This window comes from Gouania willdenowi, chromosome 17 (assembly GCF_900634775.1).
Source record: "Gouania willdenowi chromosome 17, fGouWil2.1, whole genome shotgun sequence".
Taxonomy (NCBI): domain Eukaryota; kingdom Metazoa; phylum Chordata; class Actinopteri; order Blenniiformes; family Gobiesocidae; genus Gouania; species Gouania willdenowi.
Window position 1 is genome coordinate 15,476,176 of NC_041060.1, and position 18,274 is coordinate 15,494,449.

Consider the following 18,274-nt stretch of genomic DNA (forward strand, 5'->3'; position numbering starts at 1 on the left):
CTCTAAATGGTGCGCGCACAAACCCATGTTGGTCGGTCAGGATGTCACTTTCTGTGCCCCGAGGTTTAGTGGTTCTTCGTACTCTCGTCAATTAAGTTTTTTTTAAAAGCTTTTTGAAGTACTTTTGAAATAGTCAGCGATGTGCCTGGACGATATGCAGGTGGCCCGGGATTGAGAAAACAGCTGAGACTGCCTAAAGCGGCCCGCATGGTGTGCTACATGTCACAAGATTAGTCTGACTGCCAGTGTATTTTATATTTTGTTTCTAGGAACCAGAGGCTCCCAACAGCCTCTGTGTATTTTTAAGTGTTTGGTTCTTGGCGCACAGTTAAAGCCTTGTTACAAAGACCACGCTGCTCTGTTAGATGCGTTATTGACTATTGAGTGTAGATTTACTCCTCATCCTGTGTCTTATGAGTTATGATTTGCTCCGTATTTTGTGGCAAAGAACAGTGATGCTGGGGGAAAACCTAAATTTATATTCGACCTAAAGAGGGAGAATTGGAGCCATAAATAGAGTTGCGGCGAGGCTCGTCAATGGCTCATATGTGTGGTCTGTCACTGTGGGCTGAAGACGCACACACACACACACACACACACACACACCCACCCTACCGTCGACCAGCGGTGTAAAGGCCAAGTCTGCCGGAGGACAGCTGTGGCGCTGTAGGATTTCTTGCTCGGAGATTGTGGAATGGTTGTTCATAGTTCTTCCCTTCCCGCCTCCTCCTCCTCTCTCTTTTTTTTTTTTTTTACTCCCCCCCCTTCTCTCTTGCTCTCTTCACTGAGACTACCCCTCCTCGCTCCCCTCCTACACCCCCCACCCCCCATCCCCCTTAGAGCTTATGTAAACTAGCTGTGGAGCCAGGGCAAGCTGAGGCTATTTTTAGCATCAGCACTGCAGAGCAGAAACTGGCTAGGGTCACGTGTGTGCAGCTGAATCAAAGGGAGTATCCCGGCAATGCGCTGTAAACAAAAGGAAGGTCAGTAGCAGAAGGTGAGACACAAAACGCCTCTGTGTTGGTTTTGTGTGCGCACGAGCAAAAGAGAGGGAGAAAGAGAGATGGACAGAGGCTCGATGGTGTGGCCAGGCGCTACCTTGGTTTCTATCGCTGCTCTAACATAAGACAGTTTATTGTGAGAGTCTTAAAGCACTCCCTTTACTCTTCACACACACACTGTGCAGAGCGGCCTAACAAAAATGAGCAACAGGCCGACTCCAAATCATGCACAAACCAACAAAGAAAGAACTCTGTGTTTGGCGTTGACCTCAGTGTGTTTTCTATCAGATGGGGGTTGTTTGAATTCCTTGAACACACACAAAAACGTTGGGCCTGCTTTATGTGTTGTGGCTCAGGTTTTGTAGCCTGCAGGAGGCCCATGGAGCATCCAGCTCAGATGGTGGTGGTGGTGTCAAACCACACCTAGACGTAACCTATATATACACCTTCGCTGTTAGTCAATCATGCTCCAATTTTCACCCCATCTGAAAAGAAGTTAGAAAGAGGACTCAAAGCTATTTATAGATTCCTTTAAAAAAAAAAAAAAAACATGTTTATGTGATATTTGTTTTAGTGCTTGAGCCAGGGGGTGTTTTAGCAGGAAGGGATGATGTAGATTGTTTTGGGGCTAACTTGCATTTACATGAAGATCCTGCTTTGGAAGTTTTAGTTTTTAAGGTTTTATTGTTGTCGGGTTTCTCATTACGGGACATAAAAGCTTCATCATACAAGTCGTCACACATGAGAAACAGGCACGACCTGAGAATAGGCTAAGCTGCAGAACAATTCTATTCTTTTGCCATCATTATGCTTGGTAGGGATAATTGGACACAATCATTTGCGTTATAAATGTCCTAAAAACTACAAATAAAACAAAATGGTCTACAAAAAGTCTATTTTCATCCATCCATCTGATTTCCAACCAGTTTTCTCCTTTTTAGGGTCTTTGGGTCTGCTGGTGCCTATCTCCAGCTGTCATCGGGCGCTAGGTGGGGGTACACCCACATTCTTGTGAACAATCAGCATGAAAAACAGTGAAATGCTTTGTCTTTGTTTTTTGGAATAATTCTTTTAACGATTTTAGTTTTTATTTTCCCTACTGTATCTGCCCTTACCATTGTGGCAGTACTTCTTTAAAATCTCATCTTGACAACTAATGCAATTGATTTGCGGCTAAGTAAAGCATGAGCAATGCAAAATGTGTTTTCACGTTTTCTCTTGATTTTGATTAAACCAGAAGTTTCATTAGCTTTTAAAAGACATTAAAGGCATGCAGGTGTTTTGTGTAATATTAGTGTTTACTTGGTTTACCTTACTAAAACCTCATTGATCAAATACTGTTGGATATTTTAGTGTTTAAAAAATGTATTTGACTTTTATTTTGCAAACTCGTAGTTAGTTAGTTGAGATTTTAGTTTACTAAATATGTTAGATATAGTTGACTAAAATATTAAGCGTAGGAGTTTTGGCATTTTTTTTAAAATATTCAATTATGATTTTTAAACCTGACATAGGATGGTATTAATGTTTGTAAACCTACATGAGCCGTGTTACGTCTGCAAACACAACAATCTTACGTCCTATTGGATCACACACCGGCTTGTCCTGCCTTCCATGCAACAAAAGTCATTTTGATTGGATACCTTCCAAAAAAGAAACTTCTGATTGGATTTCATCCAATGTGAACATTATAGTTTAGTTACTTTAAAAAAATGTAGTCGACAAAAACTATGACAGAAATTTTAAGTCAACAAAATTAACACCAGCGTCCATCGTATAGATTTTACGGACATCGCCAGTGAAGTAGGCCCTCAAATGAATGTATGCCATAGTGACATGATTTTATTGCACTTCTACTACAGTAGCAGCGACAATTATATATTCGTATTCACACGCCTATTGGCAAGGCGCTTGTTTTCCATTCAGTGCCTTGGAATCAAACCTTCAACATCTTGATCAGTAGACCACCTGATCTACAGTCATCTGAAACATTGAAACCGCCGCACTATCCATACGACATATTCATTATACTTTATAATTCCATTTGTGCATTTTTTTTTTTTTTTTTTACTATTGACACCAAATCCATCACTTTGTCACAGTTTCCAACCAATTTTACATCCTACAGCCTCTGATGCATTCATTCTCCTCAGTGAAAATATGATTTATTTTTTAGTTATATGCTTGAGACAGTGGCCTCTCTCCCACTGCAAATACACACACGCACGCACACACACACACACACACACACACACACACACACACACACACACACACACACACACACACACACACACACACACACACACACACACACACACACACTCTTAGTGCAATGCTTGCTATGGGAGAGTCTGGGAATGGAAGGATAGAACAGCAGCCTGGCTAAGGAAGAGACAGGAGGATGGAAAGGGGAAAAGAGAGGGAGGAGTGGTATGGACCAACAGAGGTTGTCATGGGAACCCAGCTGCTAAAAACCAGGCAGGGTCAGTGTGGAATAGATGCTGTGTAAAGGCAGGAGCGATGGGATGCCACCAGGAGGCCAGTTTCTGAACTACACGATGTGCAGCAGAGAGGAGAGGCCTGGTCGACTCTGGATCTGCTGATTTGAGGATGTCGACTTGTTTTAGGATGTTTAAAGAACACATCAGCTCGTAGGGGCCCCAGTGCGTTGGGAGCTGATGACTAATCACCACGTGGTTTAGTTCATGATTATGCAAGATGTGTTGGTACTATGTCTGGTATTAGTAACTGCTTATTGACTTTTGATTAGAGGAAAAGAGGAACGGCTCGTTTTTACTGGGTCACCAGTTGACTTCCTGATGGAACATCTACTTTGACGTTATGTTTATGGGCAAGAGCAATGGAGCCTGTTCAATAATGTTGATTTGACTATTTTTTTTTTTTTTTTTTTCTTTGTCTATTTTTGGCACAAACTAATTCAGTAGCTGGCAGATAACATATTGATGTTTGGCTTCAATGTTTTTTTTTTTTTTTTTTGAGAGTCCCATGAGTCATTTTCACAGTGATAACTATATTTAGGAACATTAACGTGGAACCCAGATTATGTAGATATTGTTGCTAAAGCCTAAAATTTGACATTTGAGTTTATATTAAACAGAAATCATATCATGGTCTACATGGATGCTGAGCAGAGACAAAAAAGGCAATACAACATGTTTAACTTTTTTATATAACACCGTTTAAAACAAAGACTTTATGCAGACCCTGGAAGATGAATTGGCGGCCTTGAGACAAAGCAGGCACTTGTGTTTACACAAGATTTGGTTTGACTTTCAGGAGTGTCTCTGTTCTTGTTCCTATATTTAGGAAGTACCCAGTTAGCCTCTGATGGATTCATTTAGTTTTAAATCAATCTCCCAAACTGCACCGGGTTCCTCTTTGGAATGGGGAGCTAACTTTCCACCGCAATCCTACATGACACCGCGGTTACTTTTCCCCATGGCGGGACGTTTCATGTGCCGTGTGTGACAATGAACATACCTTCTTTTTTTTAAATGTTTAAGTATCATTGGGTTTGAATACTTAGTTAGATTAGGCTCTCAGGAGTATTTTCATAGCTAAAAAGTGTTTTGATAAACAGTGGGAAAATAAATATGAAGAGAAAAGTCATGCAAGGAAATCAGTGATGTGGAGCTCGTTCTGAATTTTGACTCATCTCCAGTTAACTCAGTCAATCTGTCTAAGTTCGTGTTTTTATTTTTTTGTGAATTAAATAGGGGTCGCCTGAAATGTCTAGTAATTGTAAAAAAAAAAAAAAACTTGTATAAAAAAATGTATTAAAATTATATTTTTACATTTGATTGTTTTTTGAAAATACACATCACACACAATAGATATCAAATAACTGTCCCCTAAACTTTCTCAGATATAGATCTAGTTCAAATAAAATGTAGTATAAAAATATCTGAGGTGGCTACTCTGTATTTGGTATTTGTAAGACACTTTAATAAACTTGATCAAAAATGAATTCTAGGAGAAAAAAAATAGGAAAAGGCTGGGAACTTCTGGTCGAAGTGATATTATTTATATTATTCAACGTGAATAAATCTTTTTTTAAAATGAATTATATCATGTTTTTATTTCTTCTTTCTCTAATTTTTTTTAATTTTTTTTATTCTGAATAATACTACAGCATGATTATTTGCATACTATTCCACTATCTCTTTTAATTCATTTCATGGATTGTAATGGAAGATTCAGCAACCGGCTCAATAGCAACACTTTGTTCCTCACGCTTTACCCTATTGATCATTATTATTATTATTATTATTATTATTATTATTATTATTATTTTTAAGTTTAGCAAGCAAATTCTAAATCACGTCACAGCATTACCACATGACATTTTCTAATGGCATGGTCACTGATTGTTTCTGAAAAAGCACTAAATTGACTTAATTCACTGTTGTTTCATGATAAGTGCTCTGAACTATTGCCAAATGTATTCATATTTTTTCTGATTTATAATTTGCTAATTTAAAACTTATTGCCCAGATGTGCAGCACTGAAAAATACCTGCTTGATTTCAAACTAAGCCATTCAAACTGTTGGTTTAAAGCGCACACAGCTGCTGCTGCTGCTGCTGCTGCTGCTGCTGGCGTTTCTAGCGCTGTCACCAGGCCGCTGCAAACCAAAGGGACTGTCCATTATGTTGGCCTGAGCGGGTCAAAATATGGAAACTATTGATCAGATCTTCAACACTGCTAATTAAAGATGGTTCGCTATTTGTAAAAAGTCAACCCAATTATCCACTGAGCACATGAGGCTGAGTGCTGCTGCTGGTCGGGGAAGGGATTTGCCGACTGTTCGCGTGGAGCATTTTCCAACTTTGCTTTCACAGTTGTGCGTGTATTTTATATAAATTTTACACTTTTAATATGCTTGTTGTAGTACATTATACTGGTTTAAATTCAAGCTTAATGCTGAAAGTGTGTGGTTAGTGTTTCAATGTTCTGTTTATTTAGCCTTTTAGGTGTGTGTCGATTTCAATATTGTAAGTTGTTGCCATTTAAAACCCCAGTACATGTTTCTATCATTGCACTGGCTTTGGTTCAGGACTCTTCAGATCTGAGGATTATGGTCTGTATTTTTTTTTTTTTCACCAAAACTTGGAATGCACTGATTGCAGTTTTTAATTCCCGAGTCTTGATCCCAAACCCATTTTTAGGTTTTAGGGTCTGCAGATGTCAACAGGATCTTGATCCTATGACTTGATTAGCTTTGTTTAGAGATTTGCAAACTTAGTGTTGCTAGTAGGGGTGTGCATTGCCATGAATCTGATGATATCATTTGATTCACGATTGTATGTCACAGTATGATATGTCCCGATATTAACAGGGTTGGGAGGGTTACTTTTAAAAAGTAAACTGGTACAATTACAAGTTACTTGTTAAAAAATGTTATCAGTAACTTAATCTAAGTATCACTATATTAAAGTAACGTAACTGATTACTTTTGGATTACTTTTGTATAATTTCAACACCAAACGTGCAAATAAAAGCAGAAAATAATAATGTATTGGGTTGTACTGTATATAGCGCTTTATCATAGACACTCAAAGTCGCTTTACAGAATTAAGGCATTATTCTTTCACTCCACAATTAGTGGTGGTAAGCTACTATTGTAGCCACAGCTGCCCTGGGCCAGACTGATGGAAGCGAGGCTACCATAGTGCCATAGCACCACCAACACTCACTCACACACTACAATCAGACTAGGCAACGTGGGAGAAGAGTCTTGCCCAAGGACACAATGACGGATACCACTGCAGTGACTGTCCCCCATTGTGGAACCTGGAATTGTCAGTGGTCTCCATCCAACTACTAACCAGGCCCAGACCTGCTTAGCTTCAACGACAGGCTGGTATGGCCACCATAGAATATGTGTAACCTGTTCACTGTATTACTTTAGCCAAACATAAAGTCACCTTTTACAATGCATCCTGCAGCCTTTTGGCTGAAAGATTTATATTTGACTAAAACATGATTTGTTTTTGTCTTTAAACTTCCTTAAGAAGAGCTTTTAAGACACTGGATGGTTATAACTTACAACACATCCATCCATTTTCTGAGCTGTTCACTTACAGCACAGTGCAGATAAAATAATACAGAGTTTAAGCAAAGTGATGACAACATTTTAACAGCAGGCAGACATTGTTCAGATTGTACTCATGATGCTGGAGTTTCCTTTGGTGATGCACCGAAATGACATTTTTTTTGGCTGAAACCGAAACACTGAAAGAAATTATTGGGCAAATAATTAGTGCCATTGCATTTCTGGCTCTGAATGTCTATTAAACACTTTAATTAAAACATTGCAATAGTATAAATTAATATTAATGATTCAAAGAATAAATCAATTAAACGTATGAAAATATTTTTTTAGCACTGACATTCCAATATTGCACAATATAAACTAAAAAATCAAATGTTTAACCACTCAAACAGCAGAATTGTGGCACAAATATGACGCCATATGCAACCAGATGCTATCGATGTGGCTGTGTGGTCCATGTTAATGGAGAGATACACGTAACTACACTGTTGACGTGACACAGAAATATAAAACACACTTACTGTGCCATCAACTCTGCTTAGAAAACTCTTCAGTGCTCAGATGTATTTAAATCCAGCCACTCTGTGAGTCTGCGGACAAGTTGGCCCGTTTCCAGACAAGCGCGCGTTGACCGCAGTGTTTGCTTGCGTCATCACAACATTGTTATGGCTTGTTTCACTGCCGTGAAGCGTCGCAATGCGTGCGCACGCACTGTCTGTTGCACAGATGTCTTTTCCGCTTGCTTTTAAAATGTAATCCCCATAAGTAATCCCCGTTTTTATAAAAAAAATACCTGTAATCTGATTACCTTTTTGTACATGTTTTTGTATCCAGATTACGTAAAGCAGTTACTTGTAATCCGTTACTCCCCAAGCCTGGATAATAAACAGTACGATACATGTCGTGATATATTACAATATCAATAATGACAAGTACACAATCATATGAAATGCAATTCATTGAATTTTTTATCAACTTCCGAGAACATGTTTATCAAAGTGTCAAATTAAATTTTTCAAAAAAACAGATTCTGATTCTGTAAAATTCTTTTAAAAAAGTAACCACATACGTACATCTGTAAAATGCAATCAACTTTGAGCAGTGAGGTAGTTTAACAAGGTCTGATGTGGTTCACTGACACTAGTGACAGGGCATTTATGTGCTATGCATGTTAGCGCAATTACTGTAAATGTTTTTTTTCATTAAAAAACATGATTTAAAAAAATTATTTGGACATGTTTTGGATTGATACGATAATCGCCTGTTGAAATATTGCGATATATGTGGCCGAGTGGTTAATGCAGCGAACGTATGGATTTAGTTTTTCTCATTGACTCAGGATCGATTCCCAGTGGAAGCGACTCAAATGTTTGTTTATTTTATGAGACAGATCATATATTAATTGTTTTATTGTTTAATCACATTATACAGACTGTAGATTTTGTAAAAATACAATAAAGTGTGAGACTTTAAAAGCTTTACTGTTTAACTTTAAAAGCTACCCGGCATCTAGTGCTAAGCTACGAGTGCAGCTTAGCACCGTGGTCCTCTTTGCCCACATCTACCGTTGCTACAGCAGCAACTTAAACTATTAACACCGGTGCTTCCGCATTCAGAACGCCGCGACCGGAAATATCATCGCATCCTTATGCCAAACGCGGAAATGATGCGTGCGTATAGCCCATTGTAAGGCTCAATAAAATCCATTTAATTTTTTTTCCAAATTTCGTGTTTTCCATATTAATTTTTTTAAATTCCAATTTTTAAGAAATATTTTATCAGTTTTTTCAGAACATTTTGGTTTTCAACTCCTGCGAGGCAACAAAATAAATAATAATAATAATAATAATAATAATTAAAGCCATTCTGGCCTTTGGACCCTAATAATCGAAAGAAAGCCATAGATGAACAAAAATGTATGTCAAAATAAAAGCATAATTTAAAGCCATGTGTAAGCTCCAATAAAAAGGTAGATTTTTGAATTATTGTTAAGTATTCACAACGCTTCTCTTTTCCCACATTTTGTTATGTTACAGCTTCATTCCAAATCATATTAAATATAGATTGCTCAAAATTCTACACAAAATATTCCATAATGATAATGTGAAAAAATTATTTACGTAGATTTTTGCAATGGATTTTGTTTTTATTGGTTGATTCTGTGATTTTGTCCTCGATTCCGTTAACGTGGAAACCATAGGGCCCTGTAATTGATTTCAGGTGTTAATACAATGATGTAAAAAATAACTACAATAACTACAGTTAAAAAATGTAATTAAATTACGGTCACAACTACAGATATCTTGAGAAAATTTCATCAGCATAAAGTGCGTGCGTGCGTGCGTGCATGTGTGTGTGTGTGTGTGTGTGTGTGTGTGTGTGTGTGTGTGTGTGTGTGTGTGTGTGTGTGTGTGTGTGTGTGTGTGTGTGTGTGTGTGTGTGTGTGTGTGTGTGTGTGTGTGTGTGTGTGTGTGTGTGTGTGTGTGTGTGTGTGTGCGTGTGTGTGTGTGTGTGTACACTGACTTGTCTGTGTTTAATGGAAAGATGAGGCAAAGGGAAACGAGGCCAAGTCAAGTGATGCTGTCTATAACTGTCCAAAACTATACATAGCAACAGTGACTGGCCCGTAGGCCAGTACAGTGTGTTTAAGCTATATACAGAACCAGTTTGACTTGAAGAGAAACAGAGAGACACTGTCTTAGACAAAGTCGTAATGAACTATGAGCAAACACGATGCTGAATCAAAACAAACTTTTGATTCAGGTTTTCGAGGCGTCCTTATCTCTCCCATGAAATATTAGTCACTGTTTATGATGAAGCAAATTCATACTTCCTCCTTTTCTTCAAAAAAAAAAAAAAAAAATTGAGAAAAAGAAGAAGAAAATATGCATTACGGAATCCAACTTTTAGCATATGGTTTTTTAGAATTAAAAAAGGGCAAAAGCGAGTGATTTAATTAGATCTTAAACGCACCCTTCTCTAGCTGTCACTAAACTAAACCCAAAGGAACGACGCTGACGGCCCCTCACTCATCATTATTTTCTTGTCTCAGCTTTTATCCAGTTTGTATTTTTTCCCCCATCTTGTACAGATGCTAATTTCTGCCGTGCTACCGATAGTACTTCTATCATATGGAAATCACAGTGCATTTGGTAATTATAACCTAGCTACCGTAGATTTCTGCAGACACTTGTCTAAAAATAATTGCCGACTTATGCAGTGTTGTGTCTTGTGTGTGTGTGTGTGTGTGTGTGTGTGTGTGTGTGTGTGTGTGTGTGTGTGTGTGTGTGTGTGTGTGTGTGTGTGTGTGTGTGTGTGTGTGTGTGTGTGTGTGTGTGTGTGTGTGTGTGTGTGTGTGTGTGTGTGTGTGTGTGTGTGTGTGTGTGTGTGTAGTAAATAAATATATTTGTTGGTTTTGTATTAAATATATTTATTAATTTCAAAGCTTTTGGTGTCTCTCTCATATGGTAGTTTTAAACTTTTTAGTGGGGTTGGGTTTGTTTTGGATTTCTTTTTTTTTTTTAATTACAAAAGATTATTGATAAGTTTAGCATCTTTATTTCAGGTTATATATTGCAGACTTGGGTTTGAGTCCTGTATAACACTAAACAAGTCTATTGTGTAAGGTATAATGGTGTTCTGTAGTGAATCATGGAAAAGGGAAGTAGCAGAATTAGTTCTGCTTCCCTCTTCAAATGTGTCTTTTATTCCTCATAATCACTTTCTCAATGCATCCATTTTTTTTCTTTTAACACGATATAAAAAGCAGATCGGCAAACAATAATAATGTTAATAATAATAGCATCTTTCAATATTCAAATCGTGTTCTTTATCAGGGTTCCCCATGTACTGGAGCCCTTTGGAAACACTACCAAATAAATGAATGGCCTCCAAACAAAATAGTTATTTATGTTCACTTCTCAAGTCACTAATAAAGCAGCTGTTCTGTAAACAAGTCAGTGAGATATTCTAAGAAGTAGGTTAAAAAAAAAAAAAAGCATGACTTAGTCCCTCAAGCCTAAAACCTTTAAAGGTTTTCCTGTTTAACTCTGTGAAAAGCTTCTTTGTTTCAAGAGAATTCAACGTGAAATGTTTAGACACCTCTGTTATTGAACACCCTTATCCTTGGCATCGCAAATCCTGTGGATTTGAATTCACTTCCTGATGGAGTGTGTTGAAGAAGGCTCGTCTTCCCAGTTTACTTTGATTGTTCAAGAACCAGCTTATCCTGTTCAGAGTTTCAGAGTTGTTTTAGAGAATTCCAGGGACATGTGACATGATGATGTCAGGTTCAATTCTAACTGAGGGTGCACCTTGGACAGATGACCAGTCCATCACAGGGCTAACACACACACACACACACACACACACACACTGTCTTTTAAGAAGAAAACAAAATAAAAAGATTAAAAAAGTGAATTCGCATCAGGATAAAGTGTACATTTCATATTTTTATTGTTTGAAATGTGTTTTGTAATGTGTCTAATACTGTATGCATTATATATTTAGACAAACTGGTAATTCATTACAAATGTAAATATTTTTGACATATGAATTGTCTTTTTGACTTTTTTTTAAATGTACCGAAATGTAAATTTAACTTTTTATGGACCCCAGAAATATGAGCAACCACCTGGTGGAAGCTAATGGGGATCCAAATAAAGAATAAAGATGAAATACCCTATAGTCCAGAGATGGGCAGGATCCATCACAGTAGGGGCCACAAAAAATGTGATCGTCTGACCCGAGGGCCACATTATCAACATTCATGTTAGTATTTGGAAGAATGACCAATCAGAGCGTTAATACAGGAAAGAACAAAGTGTTTCGTCTTTGTTGTGGTTTTGTGTGGTTTCCTTGGTGTTGTTTTGAGTTTTTAGACACTTTGTGTGTTTTGCAATTCATTTTGCCTATTTTCTTGTCAATATAGCACATTTTTGTTTCTTTTAGTGTTTTTACAAGTCATTGTTTTTGTTATATTTTTTGTGTTATTGTATTCATTTTGTGTAATTTTGTGTGTCTTTGAAGTCTTTTTGTGTGTTTAAGTGGTTGTTTAGTGTATCTTTTTTGTCATTTTGTGTATTTTATGAATTCATTTTGTCTATTTTCTTGTCCATATGGCTAATTCTTGTTGACTCTTTGTGTGTTTTTCTGAGTCCTTGTGTTTCTGTTATATTTTTTGTGTTATTGTATTCATTTTGTGTATTTTCTGGTCATATTGTGTAATTTTGTGGGTCTTTCAAGTATACGTTGTTTTTGTAGTTCTTTTTTGTGTTTAGGTAGTTGTTTAATGTATCTTTTTTTTATCATTTTGTGTGTTTTATGAATCTTTGTTTTGTCATTGTTTATCTTTTTGTGTTTTTGTTGTGACTGTGTAATTTTGTTGACATTTTGCTGTTGTTTTGTGTATTATTATAACTTCCGACTTCATGAATTGCCAAGACCGAGTGTCGCCAGTTGCCTATGTCTGTTATGGTCACTTTGGAATCTTCAGTGGAGGTTTTTGACTCTGGACTAAATTTCTAGAGATGGTGGGGACAAATTGTCCCTTTTTGTGAATTTATCGCTCATAAATGAAAAGGAAAAAATCTTTTACAGTATGCACATCGACTGTGTCATAAACAGCAATCTTAAATATTTAAATAATCAAATGTGTAAACCGCTTGTATGGGAAAAGAAATGACATTTAATTATTGATCAGAAGTAGGTGTCCAATATTCACAGATTTATATGTACAGCTGTAAGCCAGGTCATAACTTTCTCGTGGCTACGGAGCATTTGTTGTCGTTCGCTCTGTGTTCTACTTTTTGCTGTGAAAGGAAATGAAGGTGTCTGAGAAAAACGCGGTACAAAAAAATCCCCCTCACACAGAGAAGTCATCGTGAATTCCTGCACACTGCAGCAGCAGCACCATTTGTTGTGTGACATCCGGAAGTGAACTTTGGGTGCAATCTGAAAGGTGGGGAGAAGGAGAGCCTGTGATTCACATCAACTGTGGACCACATAGCCTCCCCACAGACATCATGACACACCTTCTTCTGCTCTGGTGCACTGAAACCATCTTATGGTTCTTTCTCATTGGGTTGATTTTTTTTTTTTTTTTTTAACCATAGTACTGAAGCACACCAGTGTCAGGCAATTGGTACAAATCATTTCTATGTGCAAACCGTTAACATGAGTCTAAATCAGTGGATACCATAAATTATTTTGTTTCATGTTTATCCCCACAGACTATTTGTCTTACATACCATAAACCCCTCCTCCTTTTTTAAAAGGCTAATAAAAAGATTAGAAAATTGGTAGATAAATATATAAATACTGCTACATACATAATCTAAATATAAGTTCATATCAATATGTAGCAATATTAATAAGTTTAGTGATGGTAATTGTTCTGTGTGTCAGAGGACATTTCGTGCACTAGGACAGTGTGGCTGTGTTCCAAATGGCATACTAACGTGCGTACTAATTATAATAATTATAATTATGCATCAATTTTATATAGCGCTTTTTTGGACACTCAAAGTCGTTTTACAGAATTAAGGGATTCTTCTTTCACTTCACACTTAGTGGTGGTAAGCTACTATTGTAACCACAGCTGCCCATGGTCTGCCATAGTGCACCATTAGCCCCTCCGACCCCCACCAACACTCACTCACACACTACATTCACACTAGGCAAGATGGGTGAAGTGCCTTGCCCAAGGACACAATGACAGATACCACTGGAGTGACTGTCCCCCACTGTGGAACCTGGAATTCTCAGTGGTCTCCATCCAACTACTAACCAGGCCCAGACCTGCTTAGCTTCTGAAATCTAATGAAATCGGCTGGTATGGCCACACACTACTCATACTAAGTCTGATGTCTAAATCAGTATGTAGTGCTTTCACATTAGATAGTATAGAAAGATTGAGTACGCGAGAAATGCCCAGATGTGTACTATATCGGGGCATTTTTTAAGTATGCATGGTGGGCACTGGGCACAGTAGTCATACTCAACCCCCCCATGATGCGTTACGAGCGGAACGTAAAATCGTCCTGGAACTAGCTTCAAGCTAAAAGTCAGACATCCTCTTTTCAAAACAAAAGCATCTCTTCTTGTCTTCCATTAGTTTTTAACCCTTTTGTAAACAGTGATCTTGTTTTGACGTTGTTCTTTTTTTAAGTTCACCGGATGATTTATCAGCAGCACAATAGAGGGTTTTATGGATGAAATGACCACATGTTGAAATTCTACTTGGTCACTTTCTCGCTTAAAATGCTTTTAGAACTTTCAAAGGAGGAGAACCTACAGAGATATTTAGCCTCAGTGTGCTTCAGGTTTTTGTCATTGTGGGTTCCAAATGCATCTTGGGAAAGTTGGAAGTTTATTTCAGTGGGAACGGTCATCATCTTAAACATACTAATAGCTATTAGTAGACAGTATATAGTCATTGAGTTTGTAGTGTGTAGTATGGAGTATGCCATTTTGAACACAGCCTCATTCCCTCTGAGCCTTTCTGTTACATCATGAGTACCTTCTTGTTTTTGTTACGTGTCTTTCACGTGCCTGAACTGGCTGTCAAACCATTTATCCTCCTGATGTTTTGACTAATTAATGCTTCATCATATAATTTAAAGTTAGCTGGATGAGAAATTGTCAGATGAACATGTACAGTACCTTGTTTGAAAGAGGCTTAAATGATGACTTTGGGAATTGCCCTATTACAGTATCCTGGTAATATCAGGACAAATTCTAATATTCAGTTTACTTAATAATGAAGTGTATTTTTTGCGTTAGTTTTTTATTATAAGTGCATGTGCATAATAGCATTCCATGCACCCTATATATACCCCTGATCAGCCTTTGCTGGAGTCACTTCTTGGTGCATTCTTGATCATCCAGAGTCTGTCTGTGCATCCCCTGCTTCGGCTGCAAAGAGGTCCATCCGCTGCTAACTGCTAAGGCTGCACATGCTCGCTGTGTAGTAAAGAGATGTCTAACCTCTACAATAACCACCTTATGTAATCACTTTGGCTAGAGACAGACCAAAATAGCCCAGACTGTGCAGGCCTGCCCTCTTGTGGCATTAAACTGCCATGGCATCAGCCTGCAAGGCCTCACACAGGGAGAAAGCAACTGCGTCTGCTGCAGTGATGATCACTGTATGAAGCTCACATGTAGCATATATCATAACGTTGTACAACAAATGAGTAAATAATTGTAAGTAATGTTGTTTTTGCTGATCTGTGATGAGGCTGCAAGTGGCTCATTGTTGTTTCTTTCTCATTGGACAAATATTTTTCTTTGATTTTTGAACTTGCAAGTTCTTCTTCAGCATTTGTTCACAAATCTAGTCCAAGGACCGCTGGGATTTAATAATCATCCATTCAAGATTACATCATTTAAAAAAAAAAAAAAACTGAGAAAATACATCTTATATAAACATAAATGGTCTCATTCATTGTGTAAACCTTTGTGTTGCTCTCACTACCAGCTGTATTTTTAGCAAGAGTAATGGGTGATTGTATGAACCTACCCACTTAGTCAAGTAATGCAAGAGATTCCAGATTTATCGAGTTTTCTATTTTGGTGAAAATTACAAAATTGCATGTATTTATATACTTTTATTTTGTAGCTTATTTTGTAATCAATTACTGGTTTTAGGAGTCGTCTCTTTCACTGATTCTCAGAACAGCATGAAAAGCACAGTTGGATGGATTTCTGAATGCAGACCTTTCCCTAAACAAACCACAATACAGAAGTTACTCACACATGCTGTCTGTTATCGGAGAAAAGGCCGTATGTGACACACATTATGCAGCTGTTTGTTCATAAATGAGCCTGTGTGGCATTTTGCATTAGCAAATTTAACCCAGTATTGTCTTTCTGGTAAGACTTTATTGAGTTAAAGATATCGATTTATATCGTACTTTGCAATTTTGAGAAAAAAAGAGAGATATGAGTTGTGGTCCATATCTGTGTGCCACATTTTCCTTTAAGGTCTTTGATATTAAAAAAAACCTTGAGAAAGTTTCTGTGAACTATAGGTCTACATATATGTGACTGCTTTATCTAACTTTTTGTTTTGTTTTTCTTGCAGTTTCCTTGACAGAATCGACTCCGTAAGACAGAGCGACTACACACCGACGGACCAGGTCAGTTCTCCTGCTCGTGCTCTATCATAACTCCCTCTGAGAACACACTCGTGGTATTTACGTGTGAACTAAAACTTCTCTGTCTCAATGATGCACAGGACCTTTTACGATGCCGAGTGTTAACTTCAGGGATTTTCGAAACAAGATTCCAAGTAGATAAAGTCAACTTTCAGTAAGTGTCCCCTTTGCTCTCACAGAGACGTAAACACAGTGTCAGAAGACGTCAAGATGGCACTTTGCTTTGCAGTGTTAGTGAAGAGGAGTCGTATGAGCTGCAAGAATGAGGAAAGGTTTTTCTTTCTTTAAGGCGTCTGTGGGGAAAGAAAAGTAGCACTGCTAATGCTGTCAACACGCAGACACTCCACATCCGCATCTTTTTGCAACACTTTGATAAACCACTCATTGTTGGTTCTAACCCCATCATTGACCTTGTTGGTTTGCTCAATCAGGACTTATGTAAAGGGCCTTGTTCGAGTCCGATATGTAACAAGATACAAATTATTTCTTTTTTTTTTTTTTTAATAAAATCCAAAATGTAATAACTGGTTAATAATGTAACAGAAGCGTTGAGCTCGAAATGTACATTTTTTTTTTTTTCTAATAAAACCCAAAATGTTACAACTGGTCAATAATGTAATAAGATGCTGAGCACAAAATGTAAAAACGTTTTTTCCATTATTACATAATTGGAGCAGGCAAAACGTTTTTCCCCTAATAGTGTAATCATTTGATTACATCATAGAGTGAGCCAATGATTTCAATGTAGAGAGTAGTATACACAGATCCGTATGTGTAAATATGTGTGTGTGTATATATATATATATATATATATATACATATATTTTATTATTATTAAAGCCTTTTGAAGAACCTTGACATCTTTGGTAAAAAAGGTTTTCCTTACCTTCATATATATGTATATGTGTGTGTGTGTGTGTGTGTGCATATATATATATTTATATATATAAATAAAATTACATTTTGCATCATTGACCAGTTGTAACATTTTGGGTTTTATTTTTTTATTTTATTACATTTCGGGCTCATCATTTTTGTTACATTACTGAGCACTTAACATTTTGCGTTTTATTAAAATCATAATTTTATTCAGTTGTTACATTTCGGGCTGTAACAGGCCCTAAAATGGTGGAGTTTAATTTCTCTTTCACAGAAGCGTCTCAACACTAAACCCTGATAGTTTGTGTGATTATTCTCTCCATTGACTTTCTTTTAAATTAAATCCACTTGTAAATGAAGACGACATACTACTGTATATAAAACACAGAGACTGTGCGTTGTTCATGTTTGGTTATTATTTCTCAACTCAGCAGATTATTCATTAAAACGTCTTACAGCTTTGTTGATCTCACATTTTCTAGGGTCAGGAAACAAATGGATTAGTTTGATATTTAAAGACCGACCTTTGTGATGTCACCAGACATAATTGATGTTTTCCTTTATATGTGCGTTTATTGTTATTCTATAAGACGAGTGACTCACACATGTTCTCTGGCACAGTATAACATGAACCTGATGCCCTTAAGGCCAGTATATGTTTCACGAGAACAGAAAACTTTGGTCCGTCTTTGTACGTCAGAGCGAACAACGTGACATCATTCCGTTGGGGAGTCATTGTTTCCACAGAACATTGTTCTCGAACTGTTGTGTGATCGTGAAAGGTGGAACGGTTTATATTTTTGTTACATAAAAAATGATGGCCTACATCCTAAAATGGTTCAAATGCATGCCCTTGTGCTTCTACTGTATCTGTTAGACCAGTGGTTCAACCTTTTCAGCCCTCAAAATAAATGTGCCAGACACTGGGGACCCCCACTATATCTGAAGACATGAACATTGAAGAACAGTTGTGGAGACAGGGCCATCTATAAGGGGGAATAAAGGGGAGAGTTTTTTGGGGACCATCCATAAAGTCAGCAAAATAATGGTTCATTGTTCTATCAATCTGTGACCACCACATTTATTTATCTGAATAATATCCACTGTTTTAGGAAGTTTATTCTTATTTGGGCCATAGTATATAGTTATCTTAAAGAT

General features: G+C 37.3%; 1 protein-coding gene across 2 annotated transcripts in view; it reads left to right on the plus strand.

Annotated features, from left to right (window-relative positions):
* Positions 1-18,274, plus strand: part of LOC114479164 (guanine nucleotide-binding protein G(olf) subunit alpha) — a 62,307-nt gene that overhangs the window by 39,975 nt on the left and 4,058 nt on the right. For both annotated transcript variants that reach the window (XM_028472701.1, XM_028472702.1), the window contains exons 6-7: positions 16,165-16,219; positions 16,318-16,391. In XM_028472701.1, coding sequence (XP_028328502.1) covers positions 16,165-16,219; positions 16,318-16,391 — 129 coding nt within the window. The remainder of the gene's footprint in view (positions 1-16,164; positions 16,220-16,317; positions 16,392-18,274) is intronic.